Source organism: Eucyclogobius newberryi, unplaced genomic scaffold (assembly GCF_026437365.1).
Source record: "Eucyclogobius newberryi isolate DKJ021-1_F unplaced genomic scaffold, fEucNew1.0.hap1 SCAF_13, whole genome shotgun sequence".
Classification (NCBI taxonomy): Eukaryota; Metazoa; Chordata; class Actinopteri; order Gobiiformes; family Gobiidae; genus Eucyclogobius; species Eucyclogobius newberryi.
The window spans coordinates 4,274,692-4,292,370 of NW_027315757.1; the positions used below are offsets into that span (position 1 = coordinate 4,274,692).

The following is a 17,679-nucleotide window of genomic DNA, read 5'->3' on the forward strand; positions in this document are numbered from 1 at the left end:
TGTATTCGGGCCTCAGGACTCTGTATTTGGGCCTCAGGACTCTGTATTTGGGCCTCAGGATTCTGTATTTGGGCCTCAGGACTCTGTATTTGGGCCTCAGGACTCTGTATTTGGGCCTCAGGACTCTTTATTTGGGCCTCAGGACTCTTTATTTGGGCCTCAGGACTCTGTATTTGGGCCTCAGGACTCTGTATTTGGGCCTCAGGACTCTGTATTTGGGCCTCAGGATTCTGTATTTGGGCCTCAGAACTCTTTATTTGTGCCTCATGACTCTTTATTTGGGCCTCAGGACTCTGTATTTGGGCCTCAGGACTCTGTATTTGGGCCTCAGGACTCTTTATTTGGGCCTCAGGACTCTGTGTGTGGGCCTCAGGACTCTGTATTTGGGCCTCAGAACTCTTTATTTGGGCCTCATGACTTGTATTTGGGCCTCATGACTTGTATTTGGGCCTCAGGACTCTGTATTTGGGCCTCAGGACTCTGTATTTGGGCCTCAGGACTCTGTATTTGGGCCTCAGGACTCCCCGCTTCTCTCTCATCCCCCATTTGTCTCATCTGTCCTGTCCAATAAACGTTTGCTTTAGGTTTCGTGTGCCTTGATTTTCTCTTCTTTTTTTTCTTTTTTATTATTTCATTATTCATTGTGTTATTTTATATGTTACTAAATAAAAAAAAATAATACGTTAAATAAAAAAAAAAAGTATAACAAAAAATACAACTATTTAAAATATCCTGGAAAGAAATGTGAGATAGGTTCAGTTGCTTTTCTATTGCAAAGGATGGAAAAAAGACACAGTTTTTGCCTGAAAATTGTATTTGAGCTTCACAAAGGGAATAATCTGTATGTAATAAATCTGAATATGAAATTAAACTATTTCTACCTTCATCAAAAATGCTCAGTGACTATCTATAAAATATATAAAATGTGCAGTAAATGCAGTCAAATCCAAAGTGAAGTGTGTTTAAAGCAGCTCTGTTGTTGAATCCAAACCTCCTGATGCTTCTGAGGTGAATCCTTCTGGACTTTCAGTAATTGAGCGTGACACAGGCGAGTTCTCACCGGTGAGTGGAAGGCGGACGTGTCCATCAGACTGGCTGCCTCGTGATAGGAGAACATGAAAGGTCCCGCCCCCATGCCAAGCTCCTCCAGCCGCTCCTGGAAGAGGCTGCGCGTGGCCTCCACGAAGTCTGAGGAGAGAGGAACACTGCTCCTCACACATGTACTGCAATATTTTATTAATATACATTCATATATTACATTTTGAACATACACGTCTGCACAGCTGAGAAGAGTTGATGGATTAGATTTTGAAATGTGTCAAATTCTGCGACAAAACTGTGACTGGGTCAAAGCTAATTTAGACTTAATAAGGAAAATCATGAATCAAATCTGCATTTTTCTACATTTTCCTTTTGTTTCTTATTTTTTCTTTTCTTTACTGTCAAAGGGACAACACATATTAATGAACATTATGCATGTGCATTTGATATTTGGTTTTATTTGCATATATTTAGGTTGTTGCGATATCAATACTTTTGCAATATATTGTGCCATCCTTGTCATGTAAACACTTCCATCTGGTGTGAGTAATCTGATTTCATTCAGATTGTGCAGTTTTTAAGAAAATTATGCAAAAAAAGGGCAAAGTAATGTGGCAAAGACAAAAATGAAAGAGAAAATGTTAAAGATTGAAAGTTATTTTGAAATACATTGTACTTTGTCCGGATTGACTGACACGTGTCCCCAGTGTTTTTGAACCACACACCAATAATCAGATCTAATTACTGAGTCATGTGGTTACTCCAGTTATCAGATCTTCACTGGCCATGGGAATGTACTCGATACTTCATAGAATTCCTCTGTGTCAATAGTGTGAGTAAAGTAAGAGTCTCTTAGAAACAGGGCGCGTCATCCCGTCTGCTAAGAACATGTGCGGCAGAACTCATCTTTCATTTCATCTTCAACACTTCTTTAAGAGAACAGATGGTGCCCAAAGTGTGGACAGATGCCACGATTGTCCCTGTTCAAAACAAAAGTGTCCAAAAGCTCTTGAAGACGATAGACCTGTTGCCCTTACGTCGGTTGGAATTAAAACATTTGTGAAAATGATTAGAGCTAGAGTCCTGAGGTCAACTGAGGGGCTGGTTGACCCTTTACAGTTTACAGGCCACAGTGGAGTTGAGGATGCCACTGTTGCTTTATTGAATCTGGTTCTTAACCACCAGGATGGACACAAAGCTCATGGCAGGCGTTCAACACCGTCCAGCCCCATATTCATCCATCATCTCTGAAAGGATCTGAACTGGAGCAGAAGTCTTGTGGGTGGATTCTCAGCTTTTTAACTGACAGGATACAAAGAACAAGGATCAATGGAACGCTGTTTGACCCAATCTGTAGTTGTACTGGCCCACCACAAGGGCGTGTCCTTTCACTCTTGTTGTTCATCCTGTATACAGTATGCTCTGTCATTGTGAGCCTGCTCCAGGAGGGGGCGACACCAGCCATGGGCCAATTGTACAAGACTCAGCAGGAGTCCTCACTGCTTTTGAATATGAAAGACACAGTCGTTGATTTTAGAAAAAGCACACACTGTTCTGAAGCGTTCACAGTCAATGGTCAGAGTGTGGAGTTGGTGACCAGGATAAGTACCTGGACACAATCATTGACTAGTCTTGACTTTGATGCCAACTGTGAGGCTCTGAGTAAGAAGGGACACCACTGTCCAGGAAACTGTGGACAAAACTCTTATGTTTTATTCTGCTTTCATTGAGTCCATCTTAGTCTTCTGCTTGTCATCTTGGTTTGGAAATGTGTCAGTGAAGAACTAAAATGCTCTCAAATTGTGAAATGGGCTGGCGAGCTGACGGACGACCACACCAAGTATGGAGTCTATATGTACCAGCCCGAACGCTCTGTTTCAGGAGCCGCGCCCCGAACGCTGTGTTTCAGGAGCCGCGCCCCGAACGCTCTGTTTCAGGAGCCGCGCCCCGAACGCTCTGTTTCAGGAGCCGCGCCCCGAACGCTCTGTTTCAGGAGCCGCGCCCCGAACGCTGTGTTTCAGGAGCCGCGCCCCGAACGCTCTGTTTCAGGAGCCGCGCCCCGAACGCTCTGTTTCAGGAGCCGCGCCCCGAACGCTGTGTTTCAGGAGCCGCGCCCCGAACGCTCTGTTTCAGGAGCCGCGCCCCGAACGCTCTGTTTCAGGAGCCGCGCCCCGAACGCTGTGTTTCAGGAGCCGCGCCCCGAACGTTGTGTTTCAGGAGCCGCGCCCCGAACGCTCTGTTTCAGGAGCCGCGCCCCGAACGCTCTGTTTCAGGAGCCGCGCCCCGAACGCTCTGTTTCAGGAGCCGCGCCCCGAACGCTCTGTTTCAGGAGCCGCGCCCCGAACGCTCTGGTTCAGTACCTGCCATCGGGGCAAAAACTGGACGTGCCAAAATGCAGGACCAAGTGATAGAGACAGTTTCATCCCAGCAGCTATTGTCCTCTTAAACAAGTTCACTCTGCGCAATTTATTTATCCATTATGTGTGTTTTTTATACTGTGTGCATGTATATGTGTATATGTGTGTTTGATGTCTCTTAATCATTGCAAACCAATTTACCCAAGGGTACGAATAAAGACTCCTAACCTAACCTCATTCGTCCAGGATTGTTGTATCATCTGGATGTTTCGACTTTAATCCAAGGGTCATCCTCAATCTGTGCATCTACTCAGAGGAAGTAGGGGGAGCCTCCTAATCTAATCGTGTCTATTCATCTATGAACTGTCCTCATCTTGTCCTTGAGATGAACCAGTTTTTGTCTTCAAGTGTTGCCCGGTTTAAAATAAACAGGAAAGTCATTCTGTCCAGGCTCATGAGAGGTAGAGACAGCATTCCTTTTTGGCTCTGTTTCCCTTTTGTCCAGTTTTTGGCTGTTTTAACTCTGTTGGGAGCCCAAGCAGGGTGACCACAGGCTGAGAGAGCATTCCCATATTTTTCGACATATTTTTACCGTCTGGTGGGCACTGCTTTGTCAATGTGTTGTAAAGTCCTGGGGGTGATCAGAGGGCTATTATCAGGAGGGTCTGTCCGGTGGGCAGGGCTTTCTCAGCCCAGCATAGGATAAATCGAGATCCGCAGATTGAGAATGACTTTTGGAACTCCTGCCATGGACACAATAAATGGATAACTTTGGAACAAAATCACCATAAAACTGAAACTGTGCCGATGATTAAGGACTGGACCGACACTATGACACTCACACTAAATGAGACTCCTGTTTTGAAACGTGTGTGAAGTATGTAAGAGTGACCTGTACCTCCATACGACACACTGCCCTGGGGGTCCGGACTCAGCACCAGACGCAGCTTATTCTTCTGCTCCTCTGTGACCTCTAACCCCAGGAAACGGAGCGCCTGCAGAACACACACATGTCAGGACACAAACGCACGCACACACACACACACACACACACACTCAAAATTTGAAAAAACTTTCTCTACTTCTTGATTTCATCTTATTTTAAGATGTTTGGACACACCATGTTGTACTGTACTAAACTATATTATACTGTACCACACAATGTTGTACTGCACTACACTATATTATACTGTACCACACCATGTTGTACTGCACTACGCTATATTATATTATACTGTACCATACCATGTTGTACTGCACTACACTACAGTATATTATACTGTACCACACCATGTTGTACTGCACTACACTACACTATATTATATTGTACCACACCATGTTGTACTGCACTACACTATATTATACTGTACCACACCATGTTGTACTGCACTACACTATATTATACTGTATCACACCATGTTGTACTGCACTACACTATATTATACTGTACCACACCATGTTGTACTGCACTACACTACACTATATTATACTGTACCACACCATGTTGTACTGCACTACACTATATTATACTGTACACACCATGTTGTACTGCACTACACTATATTATACTGTACCACACCATGTTGTACTGCACTACACTATATTATACTGTATCACACCATGTTGTACTGCACTACACTATATTATACTGTACCACACCATGTTGTACTGTACTACACTATATTATACTGTACACACCATGTTGTACTGCACTACACTATATTATACTGTACCACACCATGTTGTACTGCACTACACTATATTATACTGTATCACACCATGTTGTACTGCACTACACTATATTATACTGTATCACACCATGTTGTACTGCACTACACTATATTATACTGTACACACCATGTTGTACTGCACTACACTACACTATATTATACTGTACCACACCATGTTGTACTGCACTACACTATATTATACTGTACACACCATGTTGTACTGCACTACACTATATTATACTGTACCACACCATGTTGTACTGCACTACACTATATTATACTGTATCACACCATGTTGTACTGCACTACACTATATTATACTGTACCACACCATGTTGTACTGTACTACACTATATTATACTGTACCACACCATGTTGTACTGCACTACACTATATTATACTGTACCACACCATGTTGTACTGTACTACACTATATTATATTGTACTGTACCACACCATGTTGTACTGCACTACACTACACTATATTATACTGTACCACACCATGTTGTACTGTACTGCACTACACTATATTATACTGTACCACACCATGTTGTACTGCACTACACTATATTATACTGTACCACACCATGTTGTACTGCACTACACTATATTATACTGTACACACCATGTTGTACTGCACTACACTATATTATACTGTACCACACCATGTTGTACTGCACTACACTATATTATACTGTATCACACCATGTTGTACTGCACTACACTATATTATACTGTACACACCATGTTGTACTGCACTACACTATATTATACTGTACCACACCATGTTGTACTGCACTACACTATATTATACTGTACCACACCATGTTGTACTGCACTACACTATATTATACTGTATCACACCATGTTGTACTGCACTACACTATATTATACTGTACCATACCATGTTGTACTGTACTGTACTACACTATATTATACTGTACCACACCATGTTGTACTGCACTACACTACACTATATTATACTGTACCACACCATGTTGTACTGCACTACACTATATTATACTGTACCACACCATGTTGTACTGTACTACACTATATTATATTGTACTGTACCACACCATGTTGTACTGCACTACACTACACTATATTATACTGTACCACACCATGTTGTACTGTACTGCACTACACTATATTATACTGTACCACACCATGTTGTACTGTACTATACTATATTATACTGTACACACCATGTTGTACTGCACTACACTATATTATACTGTACACACCATGTTGTACTGCACTACACTACACTATATTATACTGTACCACACCATGTTGTACTGCACTACACTATATTATACTGTACACACCATGTTGTACTACACTACACTATATTATACTGTACCACACCATGTTGTACTGCACTACACTATATTATACTGTACCACACCATGTTGTACTGCACTACACTATATTATACTGTACCACACCATGTTGTACTGCACTACACTACACTATATTATACTGTACCATACCATGTTGTACTGTACTGTACTACACTATATTATATTGTACTGTACCACACCATGTTGTACTGCACTACACTACACTATATTATACTGTACCACACCATGTTGTACTGTACTACACTATATTATACTGTACCACACCATGTTGTACTGTACTACACTATATTATACTGTACCACACCATGTTGTACTGCACTACACTATATTATACTGTACCACACCATGTTGTACTGTACTACACTATATTATACTGTACCACACCATGTTGTACTGCACTACACTACACTATATTATACTGTACCACACCATGTTGTACTGTACTGCACTACACTATATTATACTGTACCACACCATGTTGTACTGTACTATACTATATTATACTGTACACACCATGTTGTACTGCACTACACTATATTATACTGTACCACACCATGTTGTACTGCACTACACTATATTATACTGTACCACACCATGTTGTACTGTACTACACTATATTATACTGTACCACACCATGTTGTACTGCACTACACTATATTATACTGTACCACACCATGTTGTACTGCACTACGCTATATTATATTATACTGTACCACACCATGTTGTACTGCACTACACTACACTATATTATACTGTACCACACCATGTTGTACTGCACTACACTATATTATACTGTACCACACCATGTTGTACTGCACTACACTACACTATATTATACTGTACCACACCATGTTGTACTGCACTACACTATATTATACTGTACCACACCATGTTGTACTGCACTACACTATATTATATTATACTGTACCACACCATGTTGTACTGCACTACACTACACTATATTATACTGTATCACACCATGTTGTACTGTACTGCACTACACTATATTATACTGTACACACCATGTTGTACTGCACTACACTATATTATACTGTACCACACCATGTTGTACTGCACTACACTATATTATACTGTATCACACCATGTTGTACTGCACTACACTACACTATATTATACTGTACCACACCATGTTGTACTGCACTACACTATATTATACTGTACACACCATGTTGTACTACACTACACTATATTATACTGTACCACACCATGTTGTACTGCACTACACTATATTATACTGTACCACACCATGTTGTACTGCACTACACTATATTATACTGTACCACACCATGTTGTACTGCACTACACTACACTATATTATACTGTACCACACCATGTTGTACTGCACTACACTACACTATATTATACTGTACCATACCATGTTGTACTGTACTGTACTACACTATATTATACTGTACCACACCATGTTGTACTGCACTACACTACACTATATTATACTGTACCACACCATGTTGTACTGTACTGCACTACACTATATTATACTGTACCATACCATGTTGTACTGTACTGTACTACACTATATTATACTGTACCACACCATGTTGTACTGCACTACACTATATTATACTGTACCACACCATGTTGTACTGTACTACACTATATTATATTATACTGTACCACACCATGTTGTACTGCACTACACTACACTATATTATATTATACTGTACCACACCATGTTGTACTGCACTACACTACACTATATTATACTGTACCACACCATGTTGTACTGTACTGTACTACACTATATTATATTATACTGTACCACACCATGTTGTACTGCACTACACTACACTATATTATACTGTACCACACCATGTTGTACTGTACTGCACTACACTATATTATAGTACTAGTATGATACTAGAGTAAAAGTGTTCCTTTGGGACGAGGACTCACCAGGTCCAGTTTGTCGGCCTTAAGTCGGATGTAAGGGTCCAGGGTGATCTTGGGCTTGGTCCCTGTGGGCGACCTTTGATCCGTGGGTGACCTTTGACTCGCTGACTCTGAAGGACAGAGAAGACAAGGCTCAATGCAGTGAACTTCGATAACAAACCCTGACTTTGGCAAAGAGAGTGATAGATGTGGTAGATCTGTTAGAGAAAGCTGGTGGAGATGAATTGACTGATGAGGCCAGAGAGAGTGCATTTATGTGAATGTCTTGAGAGTTGATTGTGGGGTTGATCTTTTGTATAGGGATGTCTCTATATTACATTTTAGAGTTACAATAAATAATCATATAATCCCTCATTGGTCCAGGAGATCTCACAGGTGTCAAAGGTCATTTATCTGGACAGTATTTGAGGTCATCTTCCATTTCATGGTATTGTCTGAGAAAAATATATTTTAGGTTCAAACTCCTTTGTTTAGGACTTCTCTAGGCAAGTTTATTTGTAGAGTACATTTCATACACAAGGCAATTCAAAGTGCTTCACACGACTGGAAAAATGCATTAAAATCACAAAGAAATGACAGAAATCACAAAACAGTTTAAGACATAAAAGAGAAGAAGAAGAAGAAAATCCTTTCAGTCATAAACACAGCTAAACAAAACTGTTTTTATCTTCGATATGAACATTGTCAGAGTAGAACCTGTCTCACATCTTCAGGAAGAATGTTCCAGATTTTAGCTGCATAAAACTGAAACACAGATTATCCATGTTTAGTCCTGACTCTGGCACCAGCAGGAGGCCGGTCCAAGTTTAGTCCTGACTCTGGCACCAGCAGGAGGCCAGTCCATGTTTAGTCCTGACTCTGGCACCAGCAGGAGGCCGCTCCATGTTTAGTCCTGACTCTGGCACCAGCAGGAGGCCGGTCCATGTTTAGTCCTGACTCTGGCACCAGCAGGAGGCCGGTCCATGTTTAGTCCTGACTCTGGCACCAGCAGGAGGCCGGTCCATGTTTAGTCCTGACTCTGGCACCAGCAGGAGGCCGGTCCATGTTTAGTCCTGACTCTGGCACCAGCAGGAGGCCGGTCCATGTTTAGTCCTGACTCTGGCACCAGCAGGAGGCTGGTCCATGTTTAGTCCTGACTCTGGCACCAGCAGGAGGCCGGTCCATGTTTAGTCCTGACTCTGGCACCAGCAGGAGGCCGGTCCATGTTTAGTCCTGACTCTGGCACCAGCAGGAGGCCGGTCCATGTTTAGTCCTGACTCTGGCACCAGCAGGAGGCCGGTCCATTATTAATCCTGACTCTAGGCACCAGCAGGAGGCCGGTCCATGTTTAGTCCTGACTCTGGCACCAACAGGAGGCCGGCCCATGTTTAGTCCTGACTCTGGCACCAGCAGGAGTCCGGTCCATGTTTAGTCCTGACTCTGGGCACCAGCAGGAGGCTGGTCCATGTTTAATCCTGACTCTGGGCACCAGCAGGAGGCCGGTCCATGTTTAGTCCTGACTCTGGCACCAACAGGAGGTCGGTCCATGTTTAGTCCTAACTCTGGCACCAGCAGGAGGCCAGTCCATGTTTAATCCTGACTCTGGGCACCAGCAGGAGGCCGGTCCATGTTTAGTCCTGACTCTGGCACCAGCAGGAGGCCGGTCCATGTTTAGTCCTGACTCTGGGAACCAGCAGGAGGCTGGTCCATGTTTAATCCTGACTCTGGGCACCAGCAGGAGGCCGGTCCATGTTTAGTCCTGACTCTGGCACCAACAGGAGGTCGGTCCATGTTTAGTCCTAACTCTGGCACCAGCAGGTGGCCGGTCCATGTTTAGTCCTGACTCTGGCACCAGCAGGAGGCCGCTCCATGTTTAGTCCTGACTCTGGCACCAGCAGGAGGCCGGTCCATGTTTAGTCCTGACTCTGGCACCAACAGGAGGCCGGTCCATGTTTAGTCCTGACTCTGGCACCAGCAGGAGGCCGGTCCATGTTTAGTCCTGACTCTGGGCACCAGCAGGAGGCTGGTCCATGTTTAATCCTGACTCTGGGCACCAGCAGGAGGCCGGTCCATGTTTAGTCCTGACTCTGGCACCAACAGGAGGTCGGTCCATGTTTAGTCCTAACTCTGGCACCAGCAGGAGGCCGGTCCATGTTTAGTCCTGACTCTGGCACTAGCAGGAGGCCGGCCCATGTTTAGTCCTGACTGGCACCAGCAGGAGGCCGGTCCATGTTTAGTCCTGACTCTGGGCACCAGCAGGAGGCTGTTCCATGTTTAGTCCTGGCTCTGGCACCAGCAGGAGGCCGGTCCATGTTTAGTCCTCACTCTGACACCAGCAGGAGGCTGGTCCATGTTTAATCCTGACTCGCACCAGCATGAGGCCGGTCCATGTTTAGTCCTGACTCTGGCACCAACAGGAGGTCGGTCCATGTTTAGTCCTAACTCTGGCACCAGCAGGAGGCTGGTCCATGTTTAGTCCTGACTCTGGCACCAGCAGGAGGCCGGTCCATGTTTAGTCCTGACTCTGGCACCAGCAGGAGGCCGGTCCATGTTTAGTCCTGACTCTGGCACCAGCAGGAGGCCGGTCCATGTTTAGTCCTGACTCTGGGCACCAGCAGGAGGCTGGTCCATGTTTAATCCTGACTCTGGGCACCAGCAGGAGGCCGGTCCATGTTTAGTCCTGACTCTGGCACCAACAGGAGGTCGGTCCATGTTTAGTCCTAACTCTGGCACCAGCAGGAGGCCGGTCCATGTTTAGTCCTGACTCTGGCACCAGCAGGAGGCCGGCCCATGTTTAGTCCTGACTGGCACCAGCAGGAGGCCGGTCCATGTTTAGTCCTGACTCTGGGCACCAGCAGGAGGCTGTTCCATGTTTAGTCCTGACTCTGGCACCAGCAGGAGGCTGGTCCATGTTTAGTCCTGACTCTGGCACCAGCAGGAGGCCGGTCCATGTTTAGTCCTCACTCTGACACCAGCAGGAGGCCGGTCCATGTTTAGTCCTCACTCTGACACCAGCAGGAGGCCGGTCCCTGAGGTCCTCACAGTCCGAGATGGTTCATATGGCACTAACATGTCCGAGATGTACTTTGGTGCTAGGCCATGGAGAGACTTGTACACAAGCAGAGCTGCTTTAAAGTCTCTTCTCTGAGCCACAGGGGCCAGTGCAGAGACCTGAGAACAGGACTAATGTGATGGTACTTCCTGGTTCTAGTCAGGACCTGAGCAGCAGCGTTCTGGATGAACTGCAGCTGTTTTACAGCTCGTTTGGAGAGACCAGTGAGCAGGCCGTTACAGTAGTCTAATCTACTGGAGACAAACGCATGGATAAGTCTCTCCAAATCTGGTTTTGACCCTATATTTTTGATTTTGGTCATGTTTTTAGATGGTAAAAAGCTGCTGATGTTATTGATTTGATGTGTTAAAATTCAAGTCTGAGGCCATTATTAGCCCCAGATTTCTAACTTGATTTGTAGGTTTTAGAGTGAGACTCTGGAGGTGACGCTAACACTTTCTCTTTGTTTCTGTGGCCAGATTTCAGTCTTAGTTCAGCTGGAGCGTGCGGATCAGAAAAGTAAAGCAGACCTATCTGGATTGCATTATCCAGGGCAATTTTAACAAGGGGAATCTCAGCCACGAACTACCAAAGTACAGACAGTTTATTAAAGTCCTGACCAGAGACCAGAACACGCTGGATCACTGTTACAAAACAGTCAGCAACGCCTTCTGCGCCGTGATCCCCACGTACAGACAGAGGCTGAAGCTCTGTAAACCTACAGTGTGGAGGAGGAGCTACGAGCGTGTTTGGACATCACAGAATGGGAGGTTTTCAGAGCTGCCACAGATTGTTTGGATGACTACACGGACACTGTGACATCATACATTCTGTGAGGACAGCATTAAACCATCACACACCAAAGTCACCTTCAACAACGACAAACCCTGGTTCACACCCAAACTGAGGCAGTTGAGGCGGCAGAAGGAGGCCGCACACAGGGCCGGTGACAGAGAGCGCGACAAAGAGGCAAAGTACAGATTTAGCAGGGAGGAGTCGAGAGTACAACACAAGTCTGAAGCAGCAGTTCTCGTTCAACGCCTCTGTGTGGAGTGGCCCCGCCTCTGTGTGGAGTGGCCCCGCCTCTGTGTGGAGTGGGCTCCGGCTTCTCACAAACTACAAGTCCAGAGCCCCCCCCTTCTGTAGATGACAGAAAAATGGCCCAACAACTAAATACTTTCTACTGCAGATTTGACACCTCCTCCCCCACTGTGGCCACCTCTGCCAACCCAACCCGGGTCCCCCCCACCTCCCCCACCCCTCTCTCAGTTCAAGAACAGGATGTATGCAGACTATTTTGCAAATCCAATCCGCGAACAGGGCTGTGTACTTTCTCCCCTGCTCTTCTCCCTGTACACGAACTGCTGCACCTCCAGCCACGCCTCTGTAAAACAAATTCAATTTGCAGACGACACCACCCTCATCGGGCTCATCTCGGACGGGGATGAGTCTGCCTACAGGAGGGAGATGGACCGGCTGGTGTCCTGGTGCAGCGGTAACAACCTGGAGCTCAATGCCCATATAACAGTGGAGATGATCGTGGACTTCAGGAAAGTCACAGCCCCCCAGCCCCCCCTCACCATCTCGGGCTCCCCCATCTCCACTGTGGACTCCCTCCGCTTTCTCGGTATCACCATCACCCGAGACCTCAAGTGGGAGCTCACCATCAGCTCCCTCACCGGGAAGGCCCAGCAGAGGATGTACTTCCTGCGGCAGCTGAAGAAAGCAAAGCTGCCAGCGGAGATGATGGTGCAGTTCTACACGGCCATCACCGAGTCCATCCTCACCTCCTCCATCATCGTGTGGTACGCTGGAGCCACAACCAGGGACAAACAGAGACTACAGCGCATTGTGCGCTCTGCTGAGAAGGTGATTGGCTGTTTGAACCGCTCCGTATCCTCCCTATTCCCGCCATAGGAACAGTTTCTTTCCCTCTGCCGTTGTACTCATGAACACTGCCTAAGCACTGCACTCAATGCACGGTCACTTTTTATTGCACTACTTATTTTATTTTATGTACATATCATGTCTATTTTTAACTCTACTTACCTATTTTTAATACCCTGTAGTTATTTATTGTCCATTGTTTTTTGTATTCATTGTTCAGTGTTTGTTGTTTGTGTTGCACCAGGACAAGTTCCTATGTCCGTGAATCATGCTCATTGACAAATGGCAATAAACTTTATTCTGATTCTGAGAAAGTTGTTTTGCTCCACACACTGATCTGTTGGATGCAGTGACAGAGTGAATCCACTGGTCCATATTCACCTGCGACAGTGAAACATAGACAGTGACTCGTCTGCATCATTGTGATAGGACACATTTTCACTGCGTATCAACCTACCTGACGGCAGCATGTAGAGGTTGAACTGAAGAGGTCCCAGGATTAACCGTTGGGGCACTCCACAGGTCAGGGGCATGTGGTCCGAGGCATAGTTACCAATTTCAACAAAGTACTTCCTGTCTTCCAGATAGGACCTTAACCAGTTTAGGGCAGTGCCAGTGATGCCCACCCAGTCCTCTAGTCTCTGTAAGAGGATCCCATGATCAACAGTGTCAAAAGCAGCACTCAGATCTAACAGAATTAAGACTGAGGCTTTGCCCGTGTCATTGTTAAGGCAGCAGTCTCAGTGCTTTGCTGAGGTCTAAAACCTGACTGAAAAACATCAAATGAGTTGTTTATTAAGAGGAAATCTGTGAGCTGTTGTAAACAACCTTTTCAAGGACTTTGCCCCAAAATGTCAGATTAGAGATGGGCCGGTAATGACTCAGTACTGCGGCATCAAGACTGCTCTTCTTTAGGAGAGGCTTTATGACCGCAGTTTTCAAAGACATTGGGAATGTTCCAGATTGAAGGGACATGTTAACTATGTGAGTGAGTGGTGCTAATAAATTGTTTAGCACAGACTTTAGAAATCTGGAGGGTAACACATGGAGGCAGCATGTAGATCAGACTGGTGATGATCTCCTGGACAGTTTTGTCAGTTACAGGTGCAAAGTGAGTTTATAGTGTAAGTGTTTAGGTGGTTTTAGGGTTATTTTTTGCAATGTGGGATTTATAGCATTTTTAGTCTGTATGATGTGACTACAAAAATAGCACTGGGGGGGCTGTTTTAAAGGCGGTATGGACGATTTTTCGGCGATTTGAGAACGCAGGCGGAAGTGCGCATGCGCACTCCCCCGTGCGGACTGATACAACACACACGTGCGTTTGTTTATTAGCGCGACGGAGCGCATCGCATCGCTCGTCTCCCGTAGATTTCTGTCCACTTCTGCGTCAGCTCGAACTGTCTTTCTCCGTCTTCATTTTGCCCCGTACACTGAGGGAACTATATTATGATAGATCCATGCGCTTAGGCACGCAGAAACGTGGGGACGAGCCTGACGCGGCTGCAGGTGAGCGGTAGGTGCGTTTTATGCGTTTGCTGAAAAAAATCGTCCATACCACCTTTAACACAGGGCCCTGGGTTGGTTTGATTTTTATTGTGACTTTAATATCCCGGCAACGCTGAGACCCATTGCATCCTTTCGATGGGAGATGCCAGGTGAAAGGCGAGGGGGGATGGGTGGTGGGGCTTTTGCTGGTGTAGTCGGCTTGTGCGGGGAAGAGTTAATAAGTCTCTAGCTCAGTGCAGTGCCAGTCCCATCAGATTTAAAAAACAGTGTCCAGATAATTACTTTTGAAACCTTTTCTAACAACAATTACTGTGAGAAGATACATCACAATAAAACAGTTCTTTGCAATTATCAACAACATAACCAAGGTTGTGGGAAGAGAAAGATTATACAATTATGCAAATTATTGGTAACGTAAGAGTATTCTAACGCGTAACACAGTAATGAGGTAACGTAACAAGTTACCTTTTTAAACTTTTAACAGTGACGCTACCTAACACGGAACATAGCCAAACTCTTTAAGAAATCAAACTCTTTGAAATAAAGTTAATGTGACAGCCAGCCAAAAATCTCTAAAATTACATTTTACCAGTAAAAACCCCATTTCACCACCAATCTTTCCTCCTACTCATGTAACGTATTAGTTCATTTAAAGAGTTACATTATAAACTTAAAGGTTGAATAGAGGATTTTTGCTACCTATCTCATTTCCTTGTGGCGTGGACAGCTGAGAAGTTCTCCACATGTCAATCGTCCCCTGCACACCTGCAGCCTCGTTCTGGCTCGTTCCCAGGATATCAGCACGTTCTCCTGGCTGCACATGCGTGGTTGATATGTGTGTTTAGCAAAGCTACCAGCAAGTTCCTTCAGTGTATCTCCACGCTTCGGACCGCCAAGTACATAAAGGGCTGAGGGAAGACAGAGAAAGACTGTGTTCGAGCTCAGAAGAGTCGGAAATCTGGGGAGACAAGAGATGCGATGCGATCCGTCGCATGTGTAGCAGCAGAGCTGTAGCATGCTCATGCAAGAGGTTTGATGGCAGGCGGCCTCGCGGAAAGAACAGGAGGGTGGTGGTGACAGTGCGCACGCGCATTAAAACAGAGGGACTTTCTCAAATCGACTAAAATTCCTCTATTCAACCTTTAATTACTATACACTTCCCTCCAAAAGGTCAGGAGAGGAACTACTTTACTCCCTACAGCCCAGGCGCTTCAAAGCATTTACTGAAATCCATAGTGTCATGAAGCAGTGGTATTAGAGGAAACACACATGCCGATTAAAAGCTTGAGAGTAGAGGTTTGTGATTAGAGAGCAGCGAGCAGGAGGGGCAGACCTACTTTTTAACCTGATGAATACTGCATAATGTCCGAGTCGAATTAGAAGCCACGACGCTGCGGCGGCCGCACATGGCAGGCATGCGCTCCACCAACCGTCATTCACACTCTAACATGGGCTTACAAGCGCTCTCGTTCTCCAATGCACTTGGAGCATCCTCATTAGCCCCGCCCACAGGAAGTCCCGTGGGCTGGCGCAGGATGATCAGCTCTGTTACTGTTACTCTTGTGCTCGCTCAGACAAGCTCATCTGTTTAACAGGATTGGCCCCTGGATGACGTACAAACACTGGCTAAAACCCAGGCTTGGCACAGGAGATTGTGTAGAGGCATGAGAGGTCAGAGGACAGGAGCCTAAGGTCAGGAAGGAGCAATCTGACACCAGCAGAAGAGCAACAGCAGAGCGTGGCGGTATCCCGCTCACAGTTATCAGTTTAACACGTCCTGCCTCAGTCTCTCCATCGTTTTGGGCTTTGTGTCCGAGCAAGTACCTGAGCCGAGACGGGACGTACACTTTCTCAAAATAAAAATTTGATCAAACTTTGGGCATTGGACAATATTGATCTGAATGACTTTAGGGCTGTAAACCGTGTACTGCAAAGGACAGATCGTTTGCTCCTCTCCAAACAGACGTGTCCTTCAGATCCATCGTGATCAGAGCTCAGAGTCATGATCCACTGTGAACCGTCAGCAGTGAGCCAAGGCATGCTTTATCGAGCATCATCTTAATTGGATAAGTTAAGATGAACTCTGTATGATTTTAGTGAGAGAGAATACATGAGCTCTGACTCCACAGAAAGCATTTTGTGTTATGTTATAATCATTTATAGTCCACGGGGCATCTGTGTAATTTAAGGATATTTATTTAACCCTATTTCTTTTCATTTTACACATTCTAGCCAACTTGATACATTTTATAATGAGTTAAACATTTTTGGCAACTGTACTAAGAAAACAATGATTTGAGGGCACTGTCTCACCGCTAATTTTTACTGATGTTCCTGGTAATCTCACCAGAGAAAGGCGAGCCAGGCAAGGCACCTGCACGGCCCCTGCACGGCTCCTGCACGGCCCCTGCACGGCCCCTGCAAGGCACCTGCACGGCACCTGCACGGCACCTGCACGGCACCTGCATGGCCCCTGCATGGCCCCTGCACGGCCCCTGAACGGACTACACAAGCTAAATATATGACTAGTTCATATGTTTGAATGGTCTGGTCTCCTGCATCTCTCTTGGCTCAGATCACCTGCTTTATTTCTGAAACCCTCAAAATGTTGAATTAATCAAAAAAGGCAATTTGTCTTTTTATTGATGACAAACTCAACTCACATTTTTCTCTGCACTTTAAAAAAGCCCATGATCTTATCGTACAAATGAAAAGAAAGCTCCCCACAAGAAGAAAGAAAATGTCCACACAATATATATTGAATGCCAAAAAATAATGTTCAATAAATAATTTTCATTTATGATGAGTAATTATCAACTTCAACA

The 17,679-nt window shown here is 45.2% G+C and overlaps 1 protein-coding gene across 6 annotated transcripts in view; it reads right to left on the reverse strand.

The window, feature by feature from the left end:
- LOC140357840 (syntaxin-binding protein 4) overlaps nucleotides 1-17,679 on the reverse strand; it is a 162,326-nt gene that overhangs the window by 41,825 nt on the left and 102,822 nt on the right. For all 6 annotated transcript variants that reach the window (XM_072442362.1, XM_072442363.1, XM_072442361.1 and 3 more), the window contains exons 12-14: nucleotides 8,431-8,537; nucleotides 4,297-4,393; nucleotides 1,061-1,188 (exon numbers count right to left, since the gene is read on the reverse strand). In XM_072442362.1, coding sequence (XP_072298463.1) covers nucleotides 1,061-1,188; nucleotides 4,297-4,393; nucleotides 8,431-8,537 — 332 coding nt within the window. The remainder of the gene's footprint in view (nucleotides 1-1,060; nucleotides 1,189-4,296; nucleotides 4,394-8,430; nucleotides 8,538-17,679) is intronic.